Source organism: Eptesicus fuscus, chromosome 2 (genome assembly GCF_027574615.1).
Source record: "Eptesicus fuscus isolate TK198812 chromosome 2, DD_ASM_mEF_20220401, whole genome shotgun sequence".
NCBI classification, from domain to species: domain Eukaryota; kingdom Metazoa; phylum Chordata; class Mammalia; order Chiroptera; family Vespertilionidae; genus Eptesicus; species Eptesicus fuscus.
The window spans coordinates 2,374,717-2,396,875 of NC_072474.1; the positions used below are offsets into that span (position 1 = coordinate 2,374,717).

Sequence of the window (22,159 nt, forward strand, 5' to 3'; positions counted from 1 at the left end):
TAAGGTCCCTTCTACAGATCTATATGAAGGTGAGGATTTTCAGGTGTCAGAGACAAATCCATAAGTGGGAACCCTCAAGCAGTCAAAAGGCAAGAAAAATGGAATCCCAGGGTCTGGCAGAAAGTTTTATATACAGTCCTTGGTGAGCAGAAGAAAATTCAGAGTAGTTCTATTAATTAGCCTGTGATCAGGAGGGCACCAGAAGATCTCACAAGGATAATCAGGATACAGAAAGCAGAACAGTTAGACGGCAAGAACTTCAACCTCAAAGTCACACAAAGGGGCTGGGAGTTCGTTAGTAGCAACATAAACTTCAAATGTAGCATAGCAGGGTCTTTCTAGCTTTTCAGCAGTAATATTTATTGGAGCTGTTTGACCTTAGAGGCATCTGGTTACCCGATGTTCATATATGGTTCCATTGTCTTGGACTAGAAGACAGTGCAGTGCTTTGCAATGTGGGGGGGACAAATCTTTCTGGACTTGAACAGCAGGGGCAACAAGTCCCCAAGACGAACAAGAGGGCACAGGGTGGCAGAAGTGCCTCTCTCTTCAGCAGTCCTCAGCCAGGTTTGCCTAATGGTTACTAAAGTATTGCTTCAGGATAGATGTGTATCTTCAAGACTCCAAGGCCTTGACGAAGTCAGCTGGCTGAAGAGCATTAGGTGTATGTTTTAGGGATCAGATTTGCATTGTACTGATACTTCAGAAATGCCAGTTGGGAGAATATGGAAAGTTGTCTTCTGACTTACTTTCTTTTTTATTTAAGAACTTGAATAAGAGCTATTTTCTTTATGGGAAAATTAAAGTAAAATATGACCCAAAGCAAGCAAACAAACAAAAGGATGGAGGACTAGAAGGCAGGAAAAAGGAACTGCATTAGATTCTTTTACTGAACAATGGTCAGAATATAGAGAAGGGCAGTAGGCCCCAGAGAGTTGGAGGAGCAAAGAGACCTTTAAGAAGATTAAAAAGGTCCAACACCCTGGTGTCTTTGAGGCACAGGAAAAGAGAGTAGATTGAGAGATAATTTAAAACATTAGGAAAAAGAAGCAGCTCTAAAAACTAAGTTTACTAGTAAAACCAGAAAAGGAGATTTACAATGTCATGAAAACAGTGAAATGGAGGGCAGAAGGACAATGGTACTGCAGAATAAATGGAAGCTAGAGAAACAAATCAGTAACTCCAAGAATCAGAAGCGAGTGAAGAAATCTCTGGGAGAGAGAACAGTGAGCACCTAGAAGGAAACGCCTTGATGTATGAAAAGTTTACTCCTCACTTTACTCAGTGAACTGCTCCGGGGGCATACTCCTACTTCTAACCTTGCAGAAGTCACCTTCCATCTCCATTTCTCCATCTGCAAAACAAGAGAGCTAATCTCTCAGGTCACTTCAAGTCCTAATAATCCTATAATTCCCCCAAATTCCTTCATGATACTATATTGCTTAGTTTAACACTTGAACCAATAGTAGGTGACAGACAACACCAATGGGAACTTTCAAGAAACCACAGAGAACAGATTAGGACAGTGGTGGGCAAACTGCAGCTCGAAAGCCACTTGCGGCTCTTTGGCCCCTTGAGTTTTTAGCAAAGGCCAGCTTAGGAGTACCCTAATTAAGTTAATAACAATGTACCTACCTATATAGTTTAAGTTTAAAAAATTTGGCTCTCAAAAGAAATTTCAATCGGTGTACTATTGATACTTGGCTCTGTTGACTAATGAGTTTGCCGACCACTGGATTAGGACATGATCTTGGAAAAAGTATCTTATATTACTGCTGGCTAATGAGAATAAACAGGTATTGCAAGATCCATGCTGGGGGTGGACGGGGGAGGTGGATGGAGGGGAATCAAGCTTGGGTATAATACCATATCTAAACGTTATTATTTGATAATATAAAAATCATTTTTAGATTTTTGCCAAACAGCTCTTCTTTCTAGGCATTGCAAAACTATCTAGTAAAGCAGAATGAAGAGAAAAGTCATGAACAAATCTCAAGGAAGTTAGGCAGGAATTGTGTAGCTGTACATATAATAGAACCTTATGAAAAGAACTGGGGACATTCACATAGGATGTAATTTTAAATATATACTGAAAATGCCACCTGAACAAAAATCAATCAGTAATTTGACAATCACAAAGTAAATGTCTACCTTCAGTCAAGCACTGAGGAGAATCACTAGTGAAATACTCATGCCTAAAGTGAATACAACATGCTTAAAACATAGTCTAAAAAACATAAAAGCCAAATCTGCTATTTACTTCCATATAAGCTTTGACACTGGAAAGCAATGGAAATAACAAAATACACACTATATAAATGTTATTTGTTTTAACTAAATGTCAGACTAAATCTCATAAAACAAATTATGATTGAATCTTAATCCATTCAAATAATCTTTCAAAAATTTAGTCCATTAGGTTCTTAACTATTTTTCAATTCTGTGTTGCCATCTACACACCTACAACTCAACATTAATCCTAAGTATAATAGACAAAAAAAAAGTTACCTGTTTTTCCCCAACAGAAGGACACGGAGGGATCTGAGAGTAGAAAGCCCACTAATTTCTTCTATATGGTTATCATATAAATCCAAGAATATTAGCCTCCGTAGATTAGAAATATTTTGGATTCGAGTTATAAAATTGTGTTGGAAGTTCAATAAACGAAGGTGTTCTTCCCCATCGATAACAGGACATACAGTCAGCTTTTGCCTGAAAGACATTTGAAAAAGTTAGTAAGATTCTGATTTGGCAGCTTGCCCCCTTATAAAAATTATTAGTTTCTTTGGGCTCCCATGTTATGAAGAGAAAAAGATCAGTAGAGCCACTTTTTGCCTCCATGAACTAAGCATCCTAGATCTAATTGTAAATCTATAATAATAAAAGTGTAATATGCTAATTAGACCGGAGGACCTTCCGGACGAAGCCGGGGCTGTGAGGGAAGCCCGGGCCCCAGGTGCCAAAGGGAAGGCCTACTCTTGCCCAAATTTCATGCATCAGGCCTCTAGTCATTCATATAAAAGCCAATATACTTTAACAAGGATAATTATTAAAATGAAGCCTAAGCAATCATTATATTAAGAAAACTCCAATATAAATTATTTCACATAAAATTGACTTAACATCAGAAAACACTTAATGTAACTGCTTTATGTAACAGAGGTTTAGATGCTTCAAAGAACCATGTCATATAACCAGAGAAATGCCCTTGCCATCAATCGACTGATATAAAAGACTGCCCAGGTAACTAAGTCACCAGAAAAAACAAACAAAACATTGAAAAGGGTCTCTCATAGAACTGTAGATGCTTGAGCTGAATGATATTTTAGGAAGAGCAAGAAATTCAGTCATCTACAGTTCACTTTGATAGAAATAATTTCATCCTTTATTGAAAACTTCTGCAGACATTTAGATTTTAATTATATGTTTATATGTTCGACACTAACTTGGAACTCTGCAGAATGTTATTGGGTAGGATGAGACCTTAACAATGTATTTCTTTAGCTATATTTAAAACAGTAAACCTCCATTATACAAAAAGTTATAGGTGAAGTAAGCACGTGCAGGGCCCTTTAAGAATTCTATTAGAATAATAAAATGGCCAGATAGAAATGATCTGAGATGCTTAACAGAGTATTCAAGGAAAATGTAGTTTTATTAATTAAAGTGTGAACAACTCTAATAGGCAGATTAATTAGAAATATTTCCTTTCAGGTGGAGGGGGTCAATGGGGGAAATAAAGAGGACATCTATAATACTTTCAACAATAAAGATAAATTTAAACCAAAATATATATATATATATTTCCTTTCAGTAAAAGTCAAGTTAATGAAACCTTTAAAGCAAATAAATCAGAGTGTTACAAGCATAAGTGAAACTGTGTGACTGATCAGAATCCTCCCCATAAAGAGAAAAAAATGATTAGCACCAGGTAATAACTGAATGTTAATGATGAACAACGATACGATGTCTAAAAATACAGACCAACCCTGAAGCCCTGATTGGCATGGCTCAGTTGGTTGGAGCATCATAGTCATCTCATACACTGAAGGGGGGTGGGTTCCATTCCGTGTCAGGGCACATACCCAGGTTGTGGGTTCAATACCTGATTGGGGCACATACAAGAGGCAACAGATCTATCTCTCTCTCTCTCTCTCTCTCTCTCTCTCTCTCTCTCTCTCTCTCTCTCTCTTTCTCTCTCTCTCCTTTCCCCTCTCTCTAAAATCAATAATCCTTAGGTGAGGATTAAAAAAATACAGACCCTGAAGAAATTGGTTTAAAATAGAAGAAGAAAATATTACATAATAGTTTCATTCTTTTAGTGTGTGCTTAGTATTTAGAATTCATTTCATGCACTTAATTACACTACCTCATTTGGTACTTTTGTTCTATAAATTATAAGTATTCTCGTTTAAAATTTATCTTTGTGCATCAGTTTAGCAAAAAACTGTCTTCCTCTGTTTCTCATAGTTAAAATTACTGATACCCCAGCATCTAGTTCATCCAAATCTTGAGTCAGTATCACTAAGCTAGAAAAAAGACACAATCCTCTGACCCATCTCTTACATAAGCCATAGCAACTTGAAATAAAGTCACTTTCTTAGATTCCAAATCCAGTGACTAAGTCCCAACTCCAAGGCTTATATGCACACCCCTTAACCCCATAAGACCCTGTCATCCAGCAAAACAAGCAAATATACACATACTAGGTTATTACCCAGCGCTCTCAAGGAGAGTTTGTTATGCCTACAAAATCCCTGAGGTGTCTATTGAATTATGCTTTTGCCTCTGACTGCTTACTAGGTGCTGGTAAGCTGCCTTCCTGGTACTCCAGGCCTATACTAACTTCCAGAACAGTCAGAGCCTAGCTCTTCCAAGAATTTCTTCTCAGGGCTGGATTCTACTCTTTAAAAAAAACAACAACAACTTCATCCTCATCTGAGGACATGTTTTTAATGATTCTTAAAGAGAGAGGAAGGGGGAAAGACAGAGAGAGACATCAATGGAAGGGAGGGAGGATCAATGTGAGAGAGAAACATTGTTTGGCTGTCTCTCAGACATGTACTGACCTCGGATCAAACTTGCAACTTAGGTATGTGCCCTGACCGGAATCAAACCTGCAACCTTTTGGTATACTGGAGGATGCCCCAACTAATCGAGCCACCGGTCAAGGCCTGAATTCTGCTCTTGACCCCTAAGTCTCCTGGCTAAGAAACAAACATAGCATGGCAGATCTCCCTTTGAAAATCATGGAGCTTACCTACTGGTTCTCAAACAATGATCCCTGAATGTCTTACTGCCAGCCCACCTTTCATTACTGCACATCCTGATACTAATAAAATTGTGCCTAAGCCTCTGACATCTTTGTGATCCTGCCATCATAACCAGCCTTTGAAGCTGAGTCAATTCCCTTGGTCTTGACTTTTCTGGTTAAACAAGTCTCCACCTGATCAAAATCTGTGTCATGTGCCAAAGAAAATCTTCACAACTGCCCGAGTCACCCCAACTACAACACAAGTGCCTAACTTATATCACAATCCTATAAATACTGGCTCCTGTTAGTCTCAAGTAACATGAAACTAAAGGGCTGAGGTATTATTCTTGGCTAGACTTTTAAAGAGTGAGATAAAGATTATCACAAAACCCAACAAAACATTAGAATACTGTGAAAGTGTCCTGGCCAGCGTGGCTCAGTTAGTTGGGCCTTATTCTGTGCACCAAAAGGTCACAGGTTCGATTCCTGGTCAGGGCACATACCCAGGTTGCAGATTCAATTCCCTGTTGGCAACCAACTGATGTTCCTCTTTCACACCAATGTTTTTCTCTCCCGCTCCTTTCCTCTCACTCGCTAAAAAATCAATAAAAACAGCCCTAACCGGTTTGGCTCAGTGGATAGAGCGTCGGCCTGCGGACTGAAGGGTTCCAGGTTCCATTCCGGTCAAGGGCATGTACCTTGTTTGCAGGTACATACCCAGTAGGGAGTGTGCAGGAGGCAGCTGATCGATGTTTCTCTCTCATCAATGTTTCTAACTCTCTATCTATCCCTCTCCCTTCCTCTCTGTAAAATTCAATAAGATATATATTTAAAAAAAAAAAAAAAACTAAAGGAGGAAAGGAAGTGGGAACCATAAGTGTAAAAGCCCTAAAATGTAAGCATGCTTGGTATATTCAAGGATGCAGAGTGAGCAAAGGAGAGATTAGGAGGAGGTGAGGCCAGTGAGGTGACAGGGGATTCAACTGAACAGGCCCAGTAGCCTGTGTGATGACCATATTACAAAGCTTTTGCTATCCTAAAATCCATTTTCATTGGTCATATTATAGAATTACTTAGTACTCTTTTATTTTACATTATATAGGTATAAAATTCCTCCTCATACCCCCCAAAGGATAAGTAAACAATTGATAACAGTGGTTATTCTCACATGGCAGAACTGGATAGTTGGAGAATGGGATGAGGGAGAGAGACTTTTATACCATTCAAATCTTGTACCATGTCTATGTATTATCTAGTCAAAAAAATAATAAATTGTCCTCACCTTTCTAGGGTCAGTCTGTCTGAGTAAAGAATTTTCTCTTCAGAAGAACGCTGGAGAATGTGAAATGATGACACTGATGAGCTCACCAAATTAATATGATCACCTATTGAAAATGATATATATATATATATACAAATTACTTGATTAAGAAAAACCTTTAAAAGCTTAAATTTGGAGAACTTTAGCACCTAAAAATATCTTTTCTAGAAAGTATAGTTTCCATAGCTCTCCATGTTTGAAGTTAATTACTGAATTTGAGTTTGTTTCTTTCTTCCTCAAACCTATCTTTATCCCTTTTAATGCTGACACCTAATACTAAATTTTAACTCTCTTACAACTGAGATGATAGTCCCTCATTACCAGATACACTTGGGCCAGCACTATGACAGCCCTGCCGGATTCTGGACTTGGAAGGTATCTGAATGGAAGAATCTCCAAATGCTGATAAGGAATTCATGGTAGTTTTCATGTCCAGCCCATATAGTTCTGTCACGTTTGCTGTGGATGAGATGCAGGATGATTTCTTACGAGGTGAAGGGCTTATTACTCTTTCATCTCCTTCAAAATATCAAAAAGTTTAACACAAAGCTACACAGTATATGATTTTACTACAGGGCATACAGAGAAAGTAGTTTGGATACCAAATGTAAAGTTCACATCATCACTTTTTTTGTATGCTCAGCTACTATTATAGAGAATACTAGAGGCCTGGTGCATGAAATTCGTGCATGGGAGTGGGGGTATGTGTGTCCCTCAGCCCAGCTTGCACCCTCTCCAATCTAGGACCCCTCGAGGGATCGGGCCTAAATGAGCAGTCGGACATCCTTCTCACAATTTAGCACCACTGGCTCCCAACCACTCACCTGCCTGACTGCCTGATTGCCCCTAACCGCTTCTGCCTGCCAGCCTGATCAACCCCTAACCACTCCCTTGCCAGCCTGATCGACGCCTAACTGGTCGCCTGCCAGCCTGATTGCCCCTAACTGCCCTCCCCTGCTGGCCTGATCACCCCCAACTGCCCTCCCTTGCAGGCCTGGTCCCTCCCAACTGCCCTCCCCTGCTGGCCTGATCGCCCTCAACTGCCCTCCCCTGCTGGCCATCTTGTGGTGGCCATCCTGTGTCCACATGGGGGTGGCCATCTTGTGTTGGAGTGATGGTCAATTTGCATATTACCTCTTTATTATATAGGACTGTAGAATCAAAGTGGATGTCAACATATTTTATACACTTCTAGTGATGAGCCACAGGGTATATGACAACCCCATGACATTTTTAGGCTGTTGGTTATATGTTGTCCCTCCCATTAGGTAGCTTTCAATCTAGTGGGCAAACACATATGAAATTAATAAACTATTTAGAAGAACCTGCACAAAATGCAGAATAAAAAAATAAAACCTAATGGTATCTTCATACATAAATGTGTGTCATTATTTTTCACTTAAACAAGATAGTTACAGATGGGTTTGATGGAAGGTGGATTTTAAGATACAACCTACAGACCTAGAAGAAGTAGAATGTTCAAGAAGAGATGCTGGGAAGTTCCAGAAATGAGATAAGATTTGAGTAATGGGTCAAAGGAGACAGTTTGAACACCAGGGAAATTCTATTTTTTTCTATGAAAAGCAAATTTCCTGAAAGTGGCACTTGATGTTGAAGGGAGCAATAAGCGGTAAAATAGAACGTAAAATTACCACAGAACTCTGCTGCTTAAACTGACCAATAAGGAGAAAAAATAAAAATAAATATTGGAAGTTAACATACTCTTTTGGAGACCATCAGACAATATGATAACAACTTGAAATCAAGTTCCATATAAATCACATTAAAGAGCTAGAAAGCAATGGTATTTGATAGCTTCTCCAGGTATGAAAGGTATAAACCAAAATATTACACACCTAGCTTCCTGAACAATATTTTGTGCTCACATCCACTTTTATAAATATCATGAAATATCACAAGCATTCTAAATTGACATCATGTTCACCAATGACCTGATTTTGTGACATGACCAGCTGCTAACAGGATACCAAGCAACCATCATTCAATTAAACTGATTTGGAAATAAAAACAAACAAAAACTAGCCTAAGGATTAACTGTAAAGGATTAACAAGTCAGATAAAAACAAACAAACAAACAAAACTCCAAACAATAGACAACTTTGATTTCTCTTATTAACAGGAGTTAGGTTTTTTTAAATTCTTTTGCCAAGACCTCAAGCGAATCCTCAGTTTAAGAGGCAGATTTAAACTTTATAAGACTTGGGATGTATAGGCAGTAAAACACTAAATTTTATTTACACTCAATGAATAAAGGAATTTTATCTTCACACTTTTTAGCTCCTGTCATAACCACTATCCCCCATGAGCTTACTATCACAATCAGTGTAATATATGGCTTACCATAATTAGCAAGAGATGAGAATGGATAGAAAAGCTTCAAAATACACAAACAAGATCCTCTAACTGATTGGGAACCAGAGTGATCTGTGTTGAAACATCCATTTATTTATGTGGATATATAAACACCCACATATATACAAATATATGTGTATCACCATCCCACATATATACATGGGATGTTTCATCCTACATATAAATTGCATTACTATATAGCAAAATTTTAATGGAAATATTTCCTGTTGTTGTTTATTTCATATACCACTATTTAATTTCTAGATATGCAGCCTTTCTCTTCCCAATTAAATGTCTAAGCTCCTTGAGAGACAGACGTCCTTTCATTTTTTTATATTCTTGGAAAAATTTAAATTCAGTAGGAAATCAGTAAATTAATTGATTTTCCAATTTAATAAGAGTTAATAGGAAATCTATTTTTGTATATAGTATTTGTTAAAAAAAGAAAATCAGAAATTCTTACATTTCAGTGTAAAACTGCTGAAAGAATTTTTTAATAATTAGACTCTCACAGCTGTTTAGAGGAATAATGGTTAACATTTGGTAGGAATCTTCACTGCACTTGACCCTAAATACATGGATGGATGGATGGATGGATGGATGGATGGATGGATGGATGGAAAGAAAGAAAGAAAGATGGATGAATAGATGGGTGGAAGGCTGGCTGACTGGCTGGCTGACTGGCTGGCTGATATAATTCATGGTTATACATGTGGCTGTTTTATTCAGTGGTTAGAGCATTGGTCCGTGCACGGAAGATTTGCGGGTACTATTCCAGTCAAGGGCTGCAGATTCGATCCCCAGGGTGCGGGAGGCAACCAATCAATTTGACTCTCTCACACTGATGTTTCTCTTCTCTCTCTCATTGCTTCTCTCCCTCCTTCCCTCCCTTCCACTCTCTCTAGAAAATATATGGAAAAAATATCCTCGGGGGGAGATTAACAAATATAAAATAAATTAAAAAGTTAAGCATTGCTTCTTCCTCTCTATATTCACATTTCAGAATTCTTAATTAAGGGATTTGATCACTTAGGTCTATTTCACTGAGATTTTACTGTATAGTAGTTCCTGGAATATCTGACTCTTACAAAATCTCAAGGATATCAGGATTAACTTTGAACTATATTCTAAAAAAGCCTAAAAGAAATCACATACCAAGTTTTAGACTAACCAGTCTAACTAAAACAGAGTTTCATTGCCTAGGACTGAGAGTACAATTGGTTAATTTATGCTGAGCAATATGAGGGTAATGGGCACCGACCCCCATGCAGTAAAAAATCTGACTATAATTTCTGACTCCTCAAAATCTTTAATCATCCCTTGGTGTCTGTGGGAGATTGGTTCCTGGACCCCACCCCTACAGATAGCAAAATCCACAGATGCTCAAATCCCTTATATAAAACTAGAGGCCCGGTGCACGACATTTGTGCACTGGAGGGGGGTTCCCTCAGCCCGGCCTGCACCATCTCGCAGTCTGGGACCCTCAGGGGATGCCAGCTTAGGCCTGCTCCCCGGGGTCCTTAACACTGCCATGGAGGCGGGAGCTTGCCAGCCATGAGCCCAGCTTCTGGCTGAGTGGTGCTCCCCCTGTGGGAGTACACTGACCACCAGGGGGCAGCTCCTGTATTGAGCGTCTGTCCCCTGGTGGTCAGTGTGCGTCATAGCAACCAGTGGTTCTGCCATTCGGTTGATTTTCATATTTGCCTTTTATTATATAGGATGGCTCACAACAATGCATACAGTTGACCCTCAGTATCAGCGGATTCCTAACCATGGGTGGAAAATACTCTTCCATTCATGGTTGGTTGAATCTGCATATACACAACCCAGAAATACAATGTGCCGACTGCATATTTTAGTGTAAAAAATCCATGCATAAGTGGACCCCCAGTTTCAACCAGTGTTTTTCAAGGATCAACTATATAGATAAGTTCAATTAATTTTGAAAAATAAAAAATGGGGTGAAACCAATTATAATGATTAGATATCAGGATGCAGTTTATTAAATAGACATCCCCAAACATTTTCTGATAAAGTACTAATTATAATTTTTCCAAAGTTTTATGCCTTTGAAGGTAGAATTGTGAGTAAAAGTCAAGAAGACAGCTATATACTATGTGGACTTTTTTACATGAAACTGGATGAAGCTGTGGAGGAGGCACATTTAGAAATAACTAGGTACAAACGAGTAGTCTGTCACAGAGAATGATTTTGAATAAAATCTTTTAATAAAAAACAAATAGGTTTATTTTTCCCTAAATAATTAATTTGAATTTATGGGTCGTTATTTATATATGAGCCTTTATCTCTCAGGTTCACAAAATTCAGTGCCTCCAAATTATTTCCTCATTAGCAAGCACCTAATAATACTTCACAACTTAAATAAACTTATGTGGCCAGTCACTCACAAATCTGTATACCAACTTCCCCCTCTAACTTGAGAATAGCTTGGGGGAAAAAAATTAAGATATTGTTATAAAAAATGTGAAGGAAGTTCACAATGCAAACTTGATGGCCTGGCCAGTCTGGCTCAGTGGTTGAGCATCAACCTCTGAATCAGGAGGTCCCGGGTTGATTCCCATTCAGGACACATGTCCAAGTTGCAGGCTCAATCCCCAGTAGGGGGCATGCAGGATGTAGCCAATCAATGATTCCCTCTCATCATTGATATTTCTCTCTCTCCCTCTCCCTCCCTCTAAAATCAATAAAATATTTTTTTAAATCCTACTTGAGAACTTTCAGGTTCTTCACATGTATAACTTGTGCCTAATACAGTATCTGGCACATTACACACTCAATAAATATGTATTCAACCGAACCAAAGAAGGTAAGAGAGATGTTTCCTGCACTGTAGAACTGCGGTTAGGTTGATGTCATGCCCAAGCAATTGGCCAAGGCAAGAGTGTAGGACATAGGGAAGAGAAAAATCATGCCAGATTACATGGGCCCATGAGGAACGTCCAAAAATAAAGAAACAAAAAATGAAAACTAATCAAATATTCAAAGTTGCCACATGTTGACGCAGTAATGAAATGAACAATCTAGAGAGCCTATACTAATCAGCCCTCTCACACAAACTCCTAGGAGGTGGAGATGGTACTGTACATAGGATTCTGTACTACACACTACCAATAGCTAATAATTATTAGCAACCAACTAACAACTCAAATATACTAAAGGAACTTTCTCCTTAAATTAAAAAATACATTTCAGAAATATAGCCAGATCATATAAGGCAGTATTTTTCAAAGTGTGTTCCACAAACCGTATCTGTCAGAAACCCGTTTCTTTTATTAAAATATATATTTACATATGCCACCCAAGACCTATAAAATCAGAATAGGGAAGTGGAAAAGGGCAAGTGGAGCACTAGAATACACTTTCTAACAAGATCTTAGGTAATGCACACTAAAGTTTAAGGCCTTTGAGATAATATCTATAATTATATGTATTACTAAGGGAGGTTATTTCTTTTTCACTCCTAACTTTCCCCTCTTCCCACTGTTTCCTTATTTTCTAAAGAATGTTTCCATACTCTTACCTTCACTAATTAGCCATTTTTCCCACTTCCAATAAAGTATTTGGAAGATTCCTTCCCATTTTCTCATACATAGCCCACCCACAAACTGAAATACATCTTTTTCTGTTTTGGAAATAATCTACTATGTTGTGTATATAAAATAAATTCTGAGTTAAATAAATATCAAACCAATTTGGTAACCAATAACCATTTCATTTTTAATTCAAATCTATTTGAATTTAGAAATTCAATAATGTTAAACAATATTACTCAAAGAAGATAAACCATATTTGATCTCTACTCATTGACAATACCTTGCCTACTTGAGTAGTTTCTTTCAAGGTCATGTTGTAAGAGTCGACCAGGGAATGATGGTGTTTCTTTATTTAGCCTTAATTCAACCTAAAAAACATTATTTAAAAAATTGGATAAGAACTTAACAGTAAGTAATGAAGATAATTACAAAATAACATATAGTAAGTGGTACATACTACAACATACAGATGAACCTTGAAAACATTATGCTAAGTGAAAGAATCCAAATACAAAATGCCACAAATTGTATCATTCCATTTACGAATAACTGAGAGTAAGAAAACCTATAGAAGTCATAGTAAGGGACTTTAACACCCCACTGGCAATACTGGATAGATCTTCCAGATAAGAAATCAACAAGGAAACAGAGACTTTAAATAACACACAAGATCAGGTGGATTTCATTGACATTTACAGAACATTCAACCCCAAAGCTATAGAATATACCTTCTTCTCAAGTGCACATGGGTCATTCTCAAAGATAGACCACATAATTAGGACACAAAATAAGTCTCTACTAGTTCAAGAGGACTGAAATCACACCAAGCATCTTCTCTGATCACATGGCATGAAATTAGAAATGAACCACAATAAAAACACTAAAAAACATTCAAATACATGGAGACTAAATAGTATGTTATTAAACAATGAATGAGTTACCAATGAACTCAACTAAGAAATAAAACACTTAATGAAAACAGCCATGGCTGGTTTTGCTCAGTGGTTAACATGTCAGTCCCTGATGGAAAGGTGGTGGGTTGGATTCCAGATCAACAGCATGTAACTGAGTTACAGTTTTGATCCCAGGCCTCATTCAGGAAGCTTAAGGGAGGCAGCCAGTGGATGTGTCTCTCTCACATCAATGTTCCTCCCTCTCTCTCTCTCTCCCTCTCTCTCTCTCTCTCTCTCTCTCTCTCTCTCTCTCCTTTCACTCTCTAAAAATAAATGCAAAAGGAAGGAAGGAAAGGAGGGAGGGAGGGAGGGAGGGAGGGAGGGAGGGAGGAAGGAAGGAAGGAAAGGAAGGAAGGAAGGAAGGAAGGAAGGAAGGAAGGAAGGAAGGAAGGAAGGAAGGAAGGAAGGGTCTTCATGGAAACAAACAAAAATGAACACACAACAACCCAAAATCTATGGGACACAGCAAAAGCAGTACTGAGAGGGAAGTTCCTAGCATTAAAGGCCTAACTCAAGAAACAAGAAAAGTTCTAATAAACTAACACTACAATTAAAAGAATTAGAAAGAGAACAAGAAAAGCCCAAAGTAAGTAGAAAGAAGGAAATAATATTAGAGCAGAAATAAATCACATAGAGACTAAAAAACACTACAAAAGATCAATGAATCTAAGAGCTAGTACTTTGAAAAGATAAACAAGATTGATGAGCCTTAAGCCAGACTCATCAAGAAGCAAACAGAGAGAATCCAAATTAATAAAATCAGAAACTAAAAGGTGAGGTAACAACTGACACCACAAAAACATAAACAATTGTAAGAAAATACTATGAACAACTATATGCCAACAAGCTGGAAAACCTGGACAAAATGGACAAATTCCTAGAAAAATACAATCTTACATAACTGAATCAGGAAGAATCGGAAAACCTGAATAAGCCAATAACAACTGATGAAATTGAAGCAGCAATCAAAAAAAAAAAAAAAAGTCCCAGCAAACAAAAGCCCTGGTCTGGATAGCTTCCCAGGGGAGTTTTACCAAACATTCAAAGAAGAACTAACACTTACCTTCCTCAAACTATGCCAAGAAATCCAAGAGGAAGAAACACTTCCAAGCTCTTTTAGGAGGCCAGCATTATCGTAATTTCAAAACCAGATAAAGACAATACAAAGAAAGAGAATTACAGGCCAATTTTGCTGATGAACATAAATGCTAAAATCCTCAAGAAAGCATTAGCAAATTGGATCCAGCAACATATTAAAAAGATCATACACCATGACCAAGTGGGATTTATTCCTGGAATGCAAGGCTGGTACAATACTCACAAATCAATAAATGTGACAGATCACATAAACAAATTGAAATACAAAAACCACATGATCATATCAATAGATGCAGAAAAAGCATTTGACAAAATCCAAAACCCATCTACCCTATCTAATAAAGAGGGAATATGCAAATTGACTGTCATGCCATCACAAAGATGGTGGCAACCATAGCCACAAGATGGCTGTGCCCAGTTCCCTCAGCCCTGCCGGAGTCCCCCAGTCCTTTCAGCCCCGCCGGGGGGCTGGCAGGCGGGTCCGGCCACTCCTTGCACCTGCCGCCGGAGTCCCACAGTCCTTTCAGCCCAGCCGTGGGGGCAGCAGGCACACGGTGCAGCCGGACCCAACCTCAGCCCCCCAGCCGCCCCGGGCCAGCCCAAGGCACAGGCAAACCTTGGATGTCGGCTGCCCAGCTGACACTTGAGGCGCAGGCAAGGTCGGAAGTCAGCTGCCCAGACGCCCAGGGTGGGCCCGAGGCACAGGCAAGCCTCAGATGGCAGCTGCCCAGCTGCCCAGGGTCACCCGAGGCTCAAGTAACCAGGGCCGGCTGAGGCTTGTGCTGCCGGCAGTGGCAGCAGCAGAGGTGTGATGAGGGCGTCGCCTTCCCCTGATTGCCCCTGAGGGCTCCCAGGCTGTGAGAGGGGGCAGGCTGGGTTGAGGGACCCCCCATCCAGTGCATGAATTTTCATGCATCGGTCCTCTAATCTTACCTTATAATAGACAAATATGCAAATTGACCGCACCTTCACTACGCCCAAGCCACGCCCACCAACCAAGCCACGCCCATCGACCACGCCCACCAGGAAACCGTTGCAGGGAAGCTGGGGTGCGACGGAGCCCAAGGCCAGGAAAGCCGCCCGGGGCTTTCCGGGCCTTGGGCGCCAGCGGGGGTGCCTGCTCCTATCGCAGGGACGCTAAGGTGCGGCGGAGCCCAAGGCCCGGAAAGCCGCCCGGGGCTTTCCGGGCCTTGGGCGCCAGCGGGGTGCCTGCTCCGATCGCAGGGACGCTAAGGTGCGGCGGAGCCCAAGGCCCGGAAAGCCGCCCGGGGCTTTCCGGGCCTTGGGCGCCAGCGGGGGTGCCTGCTCCTATCGCAGGGACGCTAAGGTGCGGCGGAGCCCAAGGCCCGGAAAGCCGCCCGGGGCTTTCCGGGCCTTAGGCGCCAGCGGGGTGCCTGCTCCGATCGCAGGAGCGAGCCGACCTGGGGGGTCAGCTCGCTCCTGAGATCGGGTAGCAGGGACACTGGGTGCAGCCGAGCCCAAGGCCACTGCCCAGGGCCAAGCTGGGACCCTGAAAGAAGGTAGAAGGCGGTGGCCACAGCCAAGGCCTGGGTCCCCGGTGCCGGCAGAAAACTGGTGCAGGCAGCCAGGTGAATGAAGGTCTATTGCACGAATCTTCGTGCAAACAGGCTACTAGTATATATATAAAAGCCTAAGTGACTGTTAAACCGTATGGCCAGGAGCTATGATGCACACTGACCACCAGGGGGCAGACGCTCAATGCACAGGCATGGAAACATGGAACAGACTGATGAATCTCAGAAGGAAGCGGGGAGGGGCGAGGGCAGGAAGAGATTAACCAAAGATCTTAGGTGCATACTAGAGGCCTGGTGCATGGATTCATACACTGGTGGGGTCCCCTGGCCTGGCCTGCGGGGATTAGGCCAAAACCAGCAGTCCGACATCCCCCGAGGGGTCCTGGATTGCAAGAGGGTGCAAGCCAGGCCGAGGGACCCCACCTGTGTATGGCACCGGGTCTCTAGTTTTTTACAAAAACCCTCAGCAAAGTGGGAATAGAGGGATCATACTTCAACATAATCAAGACCATATATGGCCCTAGCTGGTTTGGCTAAGTGAATAGAGTATAGGCCTGAGGACTGAAAAGTCCCGGGTTCAATTCCGGTCAAGGGCATATGCTGGGGTTGTGGGCTCCATACCCAGTAGGGGGTGTGCAGGAGGCAGCCAATCAATGATTCTCTCTCATCATTGGTGTTTCTATCACTCCCTCCCTCTCTGAAATCAATAAAAAAAATATTTTTTTTAAAAAGGCCATATATGAAAACCTACAGCCAACATCATACTCAATAGACAAAAACTAAAAGCATTCCCCCTAAGAACAGGAAGAAGATAGGAATGTCGCTTTCTCCATGTTTATTCAACATAGTACTGGAAGTCTTAGTCACAGTGATCAGAAAAGAAGAAAAAATAAAAGACATCCAAATTAGAAAGGAGGAAGTAAAACTCATTATTAGCAGATGACATGATATTTACATAGAAAACCCTAAAGACTCCACCAAAAAACTACTAGATTTAATAAATGAATACAGCAATGTAGCAGGATACAAAATTAACATCCAGAAATCTATGGCATTTTTATATACTAATAATGAACTCTCAGAAAGATAAACTAAAAAGACAACTCCATTAACCATTACAACAAAAAATTAAGAGACTTAGGAATAACCTTAACCAAGGAGCTAAAAGACCTGTACTCAGAAAACTACAGGATGTTGAAAAAAGAGATAGAATAAGATATAAACAAGTGGAAGAATATACTGTGTTCATGGATTGGTAGAATTAACATTATTAAAATGTCCATACTACCCAAAGCAATCTATAGATTCAATGCAATCCCTATTAAAATACCAATGGCATATTTCACAGATCTAGAACAAATACTCCAAAAATTTATATGGAACTAAAAAAAGTCTTAATACCCTCTGCAATCCTGAGAAAGAAGAACAAAGTAGGAGGGATCACAATACTGGATTTCAAGCTGTACTACAAAGCCACTGTAATCAAAACAGCCTGGTACTGGCACAAGAGCAGGCATATAGACCAATGTTTCAGAATGGAGAACCCACAAACTGAGAACCCATAATTGAGCCATTATGCTCAATAATATGTGACAGTGGAGGCAAGAGCACACAATGGAATAAGGATAACCTCTTCAATACATGGTGTTGCAAAAATTGGACATGTACTAGTATATGCAAAATAAAATAAGACTAGACCACACAACTTACACCATATACAAGAATAAGCTCAACGTGCTCGCTTCGGCAGCACATATACTAAAATTGGAACGATACAGAGAAGATTAGCATGGCCCCTGCGCAAGGATGACACGCAAATTCGTGAAGCGTTCCATATTTTTGATGAACAAGAACAGAACCAGAAACAAGGAGGCATCGACCGGACTATTGATGGGGGGTGGGGGGAGGGGGGAGAGATCAACCAAAGGACTTGTGTGCATGCATATGAGCCTAACCAATGGTTAAGTTCAACAGGAGGTTGGGAGGGTGGGGATGGGAATGGGGGGATGAGGACAAATATGTGACACCTTAATCAATAAAGAAATTTAAAAAAAAAAGAATAAGCTCAAAATGGATTAAAAACTTAAATTTAAGTCGTGAAACCATAAAAATCCTAAAAGAAAACATAGGCAGCAAATATCAGACATCTCATGAAGCAGAATTTTCACAGATACAAAGGAAAACATAAATGGGACTACATCCTGCAGACTGAAGGTGCCCGGGTTCAATTCCCACCAAGGGCACATGCCCGGTTTCAGGCTCAATCCCCAGTGTGGGGTGTGCAGGAGGCAGCCAATCAATGATTCTCTCTCTCCCTCTCCCTTCCTCTTTGAAATCAATAAAAAATATATATATTTTAAAAAGGGGAAAAAAAATAGGCAGAGGATCTAAAAGATACTTCTCTAAAGAGGACATATAAATGGCCTATGAAAAATGTTCAATGTCACTAATCACCAGAGAGATGCAAATTAAAACAATGAGATACCACCTCACACCTGCCTGAAGGGCTACCATCAATAAATCAACAAACAATAAGTATGGAGTTTCCTCAAAAAATTAAAAATGGAACTTCCATTTGACCCAGCAATCCCATTTCTGAAGCCTGAAACACCAATCAGAAAGAATATATGCACCCCTGTTGTTCATAGCAGCACGACAGCTAAGATCTGGAAACAGCCCAAGTACCCATCAGTGGATGAATGGATTTTAAAACTATGGTACATTTACACTGTGGAATACTATGCAACTGTAAAAAAAAAAAAGAAAAAAAAAGGGATCTATTACCCTTGATAGGGACCTAGAGAGTATTATGCTAAGCAAAATAAGGCAGTCAGGGAAAGACAAATATCATATGATCTCACTTATATGTAGAATCTAATGAACAAAATCAACTGACAAACAAAACAGATCCAGAGACAATGAAAGTATGATTTCAGAGGGAAGGGGAAGGTGGGGGAGAGAGTGGGGGAGAGAGGGAAGAGATTAACCAAAGAACTTATATGGAAGGTTTGGGGAGGGGATGGGATTAGGGGAAGGGGAGCAAGTGGGGAGAGGAAACATCTGTAATACTTTCACCATTAAAGAGTAAAAATACTTATGCTAGTAGAAACAGAAAGCAGATTTGTGTCTTCCAGTGGGGTAGGGTAGAGGACATGGGGAGTGACTGCTTAATGGGTATACCCCTGCAAGTGATAAAATGTTCTGGAAGTAGACTGTAGTAATGAGTGCACAACATCGTGAATGTATTTAATACCACTGATTTGTACAATTTAAAATTATTAAAATGGTAAATTTTATATTATGTGAATTTTAACACACACACAATCAGAGTCAATTTCATGTGGTCAGATGAAACTACGTTCCCTGAGGCACTTCCAGTTCCTCCATACCCTCACCACAAATACAAGATGAAAAGAATCCTTTTCTCACAAACAAAAGGAAAAAACATACAATAAAAACTAAATTCTGTTGGGGAAACAAATCACTGTTTTTATCACTAGAATTCCTAAGTTCAATTATAACATAATAAAATTATATACCTAAACCTTCTAACAAGGGATTTCTCTAAATTTATTTTAAATTATTTGACAGAACTGAAAAAAAATCAAACACCCTCTCATGATTAGCCACAAAATAATTTAAATATGTTATTTTAAAAGAATTATGATTCTTCCGATTCATCTATACTATAAACATTATAATAGCATTTGCATTATCTTCTTACGAATTATATGAACTAAAGGAGTTTTCTTAAAACATTATGTCCACACAAGAGAAAATGAATTGTTTGGAAAGAATTGGAATGAGGTACATCATTCCTAGAAACACATTGTAATGATAGGATTTGTCCAATAAAATCAATTAGCAAAGCTTTGGAGGGAATCTATTAAGGCCAATTATAATAGAGAATGTTTTCACTTAATCTAGCTAACTGTTATTTATTCAAGATGATCAAATGGTCTAGTTTACAAGTGTTCATTTTCATACACAAAATGTAAGCAACTGCTGCCTCCTTAACTAGTGTTCTTCCATCCACCCTTCTTATGCCCCTACTTACCCTCCTCCGGCTGTTATCTATAAACTCTGCCCTTTCCTTTAGAGTTCCTCCAGTGACATCTATTAAGCATTTTCTTCAGGAAATAAAAAATGAATTGTGATGTTTTGAGGTGTAGAACTTGCTCAAAGTAGAAAAATTATATTCTGTCTTGAGACAATGGTGTGGGAGGTGGGTATATTTGAATGCTGAGGTTAAATAGCAGAGAAAGAAAAATGTGTACCTCAAAAATAAAATTAAAAGCCAGAAATTATGGAAATACCAGAGATATTATGGTAAAATTGTTTAGAAAAAAAAGAATCTCATGTTCATATCATAACTTATAAATATCATTAAGCCTAATATATTTCCACTACAAATCTATTTTCCTCCCCTGATTTTAAATGGAATGTATAGATATGCCCCCCAAATTATTACATTTTATCCATTATAAGATTCCATCAGTAGTAAAACACACCATTATTTTACCCATTGCTAAGAAAAAGACTTTCCCAATAAAACTACAATGTTCCATCAATTTTAAGAAAGATACTGATTTTGTTTAAATATAAAAAACAAAATACAAAAACCTTACCTCTTGCAATTGGTGAAATAAGATTCAGTTTTTAAAAGAGGTGGTTTTGGGGATTTTTTTTTTTTTCTTTATGTGGACAGAAAAAAATTAGGTTTCGATTGGAGACTAAAATAAATATACTTAAAATTTCCAGTTCAGACTTTACTCTTTAAATCATGCTGCTATTTCTTACTTTGTTTTTCTCAGGAAAAGATGATGTTTGAATAACCAGATGAAGCCCACAGTTCACCTGCAATGTAAAAATTAAACCATAAAATATGTTAACTTACACACACATTCCTCCCCAAAATAATAAAATGAAGAGATAACAAACAGAATGCTTGCTCTTTCTGCTATATGATCATGTTCTGAGGATTTGCTGAAAACAATAAAATCACAACTAGGAATTAAAGGTTTCACTGTGATTTGTTTCCTAAAATGTCTGCAGCAATTTAACCCTCTAAGTCACCCCTCCGCATTTAGACACCGGCCATTTCAGGCCTAAGCAAGGATCTCAGGGAACAGGTGACGGAGGTGGGGGTGTCTGTTGAGAGTAAATTCTTTTCTTTAGCTAAAAGGATGAATGACTCGTTAAAGGAATTTAGGTGAACCTTCGCCTTTCAGCAGATGAGCTCCACCTCCGGTTCGGGGAAGCCGGACCAGGGAGGAGACCGAGTCCCCATCACACGGAACCAACCCTCCCGGAGCCCCGTCAGACAATAGCTTCTGGGGCGCGGCGACCCGCCGGGACCGCGGCACCGGGACCCAGCCGCCAGGCGGAACGGCCGGACGCACGGGAAGGCGGGGAGAGGGGCGACCCAACCTACGTTGTTCGCAGCCCGGCCAGAAACAGAGCGGAATTTCCCGGGAATCATGGCGGGAGTCGGTCCAGAATCTGCTAGATCCGCATTAGAAATGACGCTACAGCGGAGATTCAGAGACCAACGCCGGGCAGGTCCCAGGCAACCCGCTCAGGGGTTACCCCGGCAACAGCGACTTCCGGTCTGGTCCTCTCCCAAATCCGCGGTTGGTGGGGGCGGGGCCGGGCTGGACCCCTTGGTCGCTATGACAGCCACCACTTCCGGCCCGTGCCGCCTCAGGCCCCCTCCGCTCGCCCCGCGCGGGTGCCACCCGCTCTCCCGCCGGCCTGCGGGAGGAGGAGGGAGAGGAGGGGGGTAGCTCAGGCCGGCGCTCCCCGACGGGGGGCTCCTCCGTGGCCGGAGGAAGGGGAGGAAACGCGCGGGGCCCCGGCTTCCCCGCACCGGGCCGCCTTCGCGCCGTCGCGGTTCCGCTTCCCCAGGACCGGCCGCGCGGGGCCGGGCCGTGACCGCTTGGTGGTCTGCGCTGAGCGCTTGGCCCCGCCTGTTGGACGTCTCCGGTGACTCCGGAGACCCTGCGGCTCCCCCGCGCCGGAGGCTGGTGGCGGGCCGTCCCCCGGCACCCTGTCTCCCAGCACCTGCGGCG

General features: G+C 40.6%; 1 protein-coding gene and 1 non-coding gene across 3 annotated transcripts in view; one reads left to right on the top strand and one right to left on the bottom strand.

The window, feature by feature from the left end:
- Positions 1 to 21,686, bottom strand: part of LRRC49 (leucine rich repeat containing 49) — a 231,849-nt gene extending 210,163 nt beyond the window's left edge. The window contains exons 1-6 of one of the 2 annotated variants that reach the window (XM_028160350.2): positions 21,523 to 21,686; positions 20,889 to 20,945; positions 12,783 to 12,870; positions 6,897 to 7,094; positions 6,537 to 6,639; positions 2,509 to 2,712 (exon numbers count right to left, since the gene is read on the bottom strand). In XM_028160350.2, the coding sequence (XP_028016151.1) occupies positions 2,509 to 2,712; positions 6,537 to 6,639; positions 6,897 to 7,094; positions 12,783 to 12,870; positions 20,889 to 20,945; positions 21,523 to 21,570 (698 nt within the window). In that variant the 5' untranslated portion in view covers positions 21,571 to 21,686. The remainder of the gene's footprint in view (positions 1 to 2,508; positions 2,713 to 6,536; positions 6,640 to 6,896; positions 7,095 to 12,782; positions 12,871 to 20,888; positions 20,946 to 21,522) is intronic. The other variant, XM_008151368.3, reaches the window with a different exon arrangement.
- On the top strand, positions 17,823 to 17,929 carry LOC114235098 (U6 spliceosomal RNA). The gene has a single exon (XR_003621282.1). It is a non-coding gene; the product is annotated as a U6 spliceosomal RNA (small nuclear RNA).
- Positions 21,687 to 22,159: the final 473 nt, after the last annotated feature.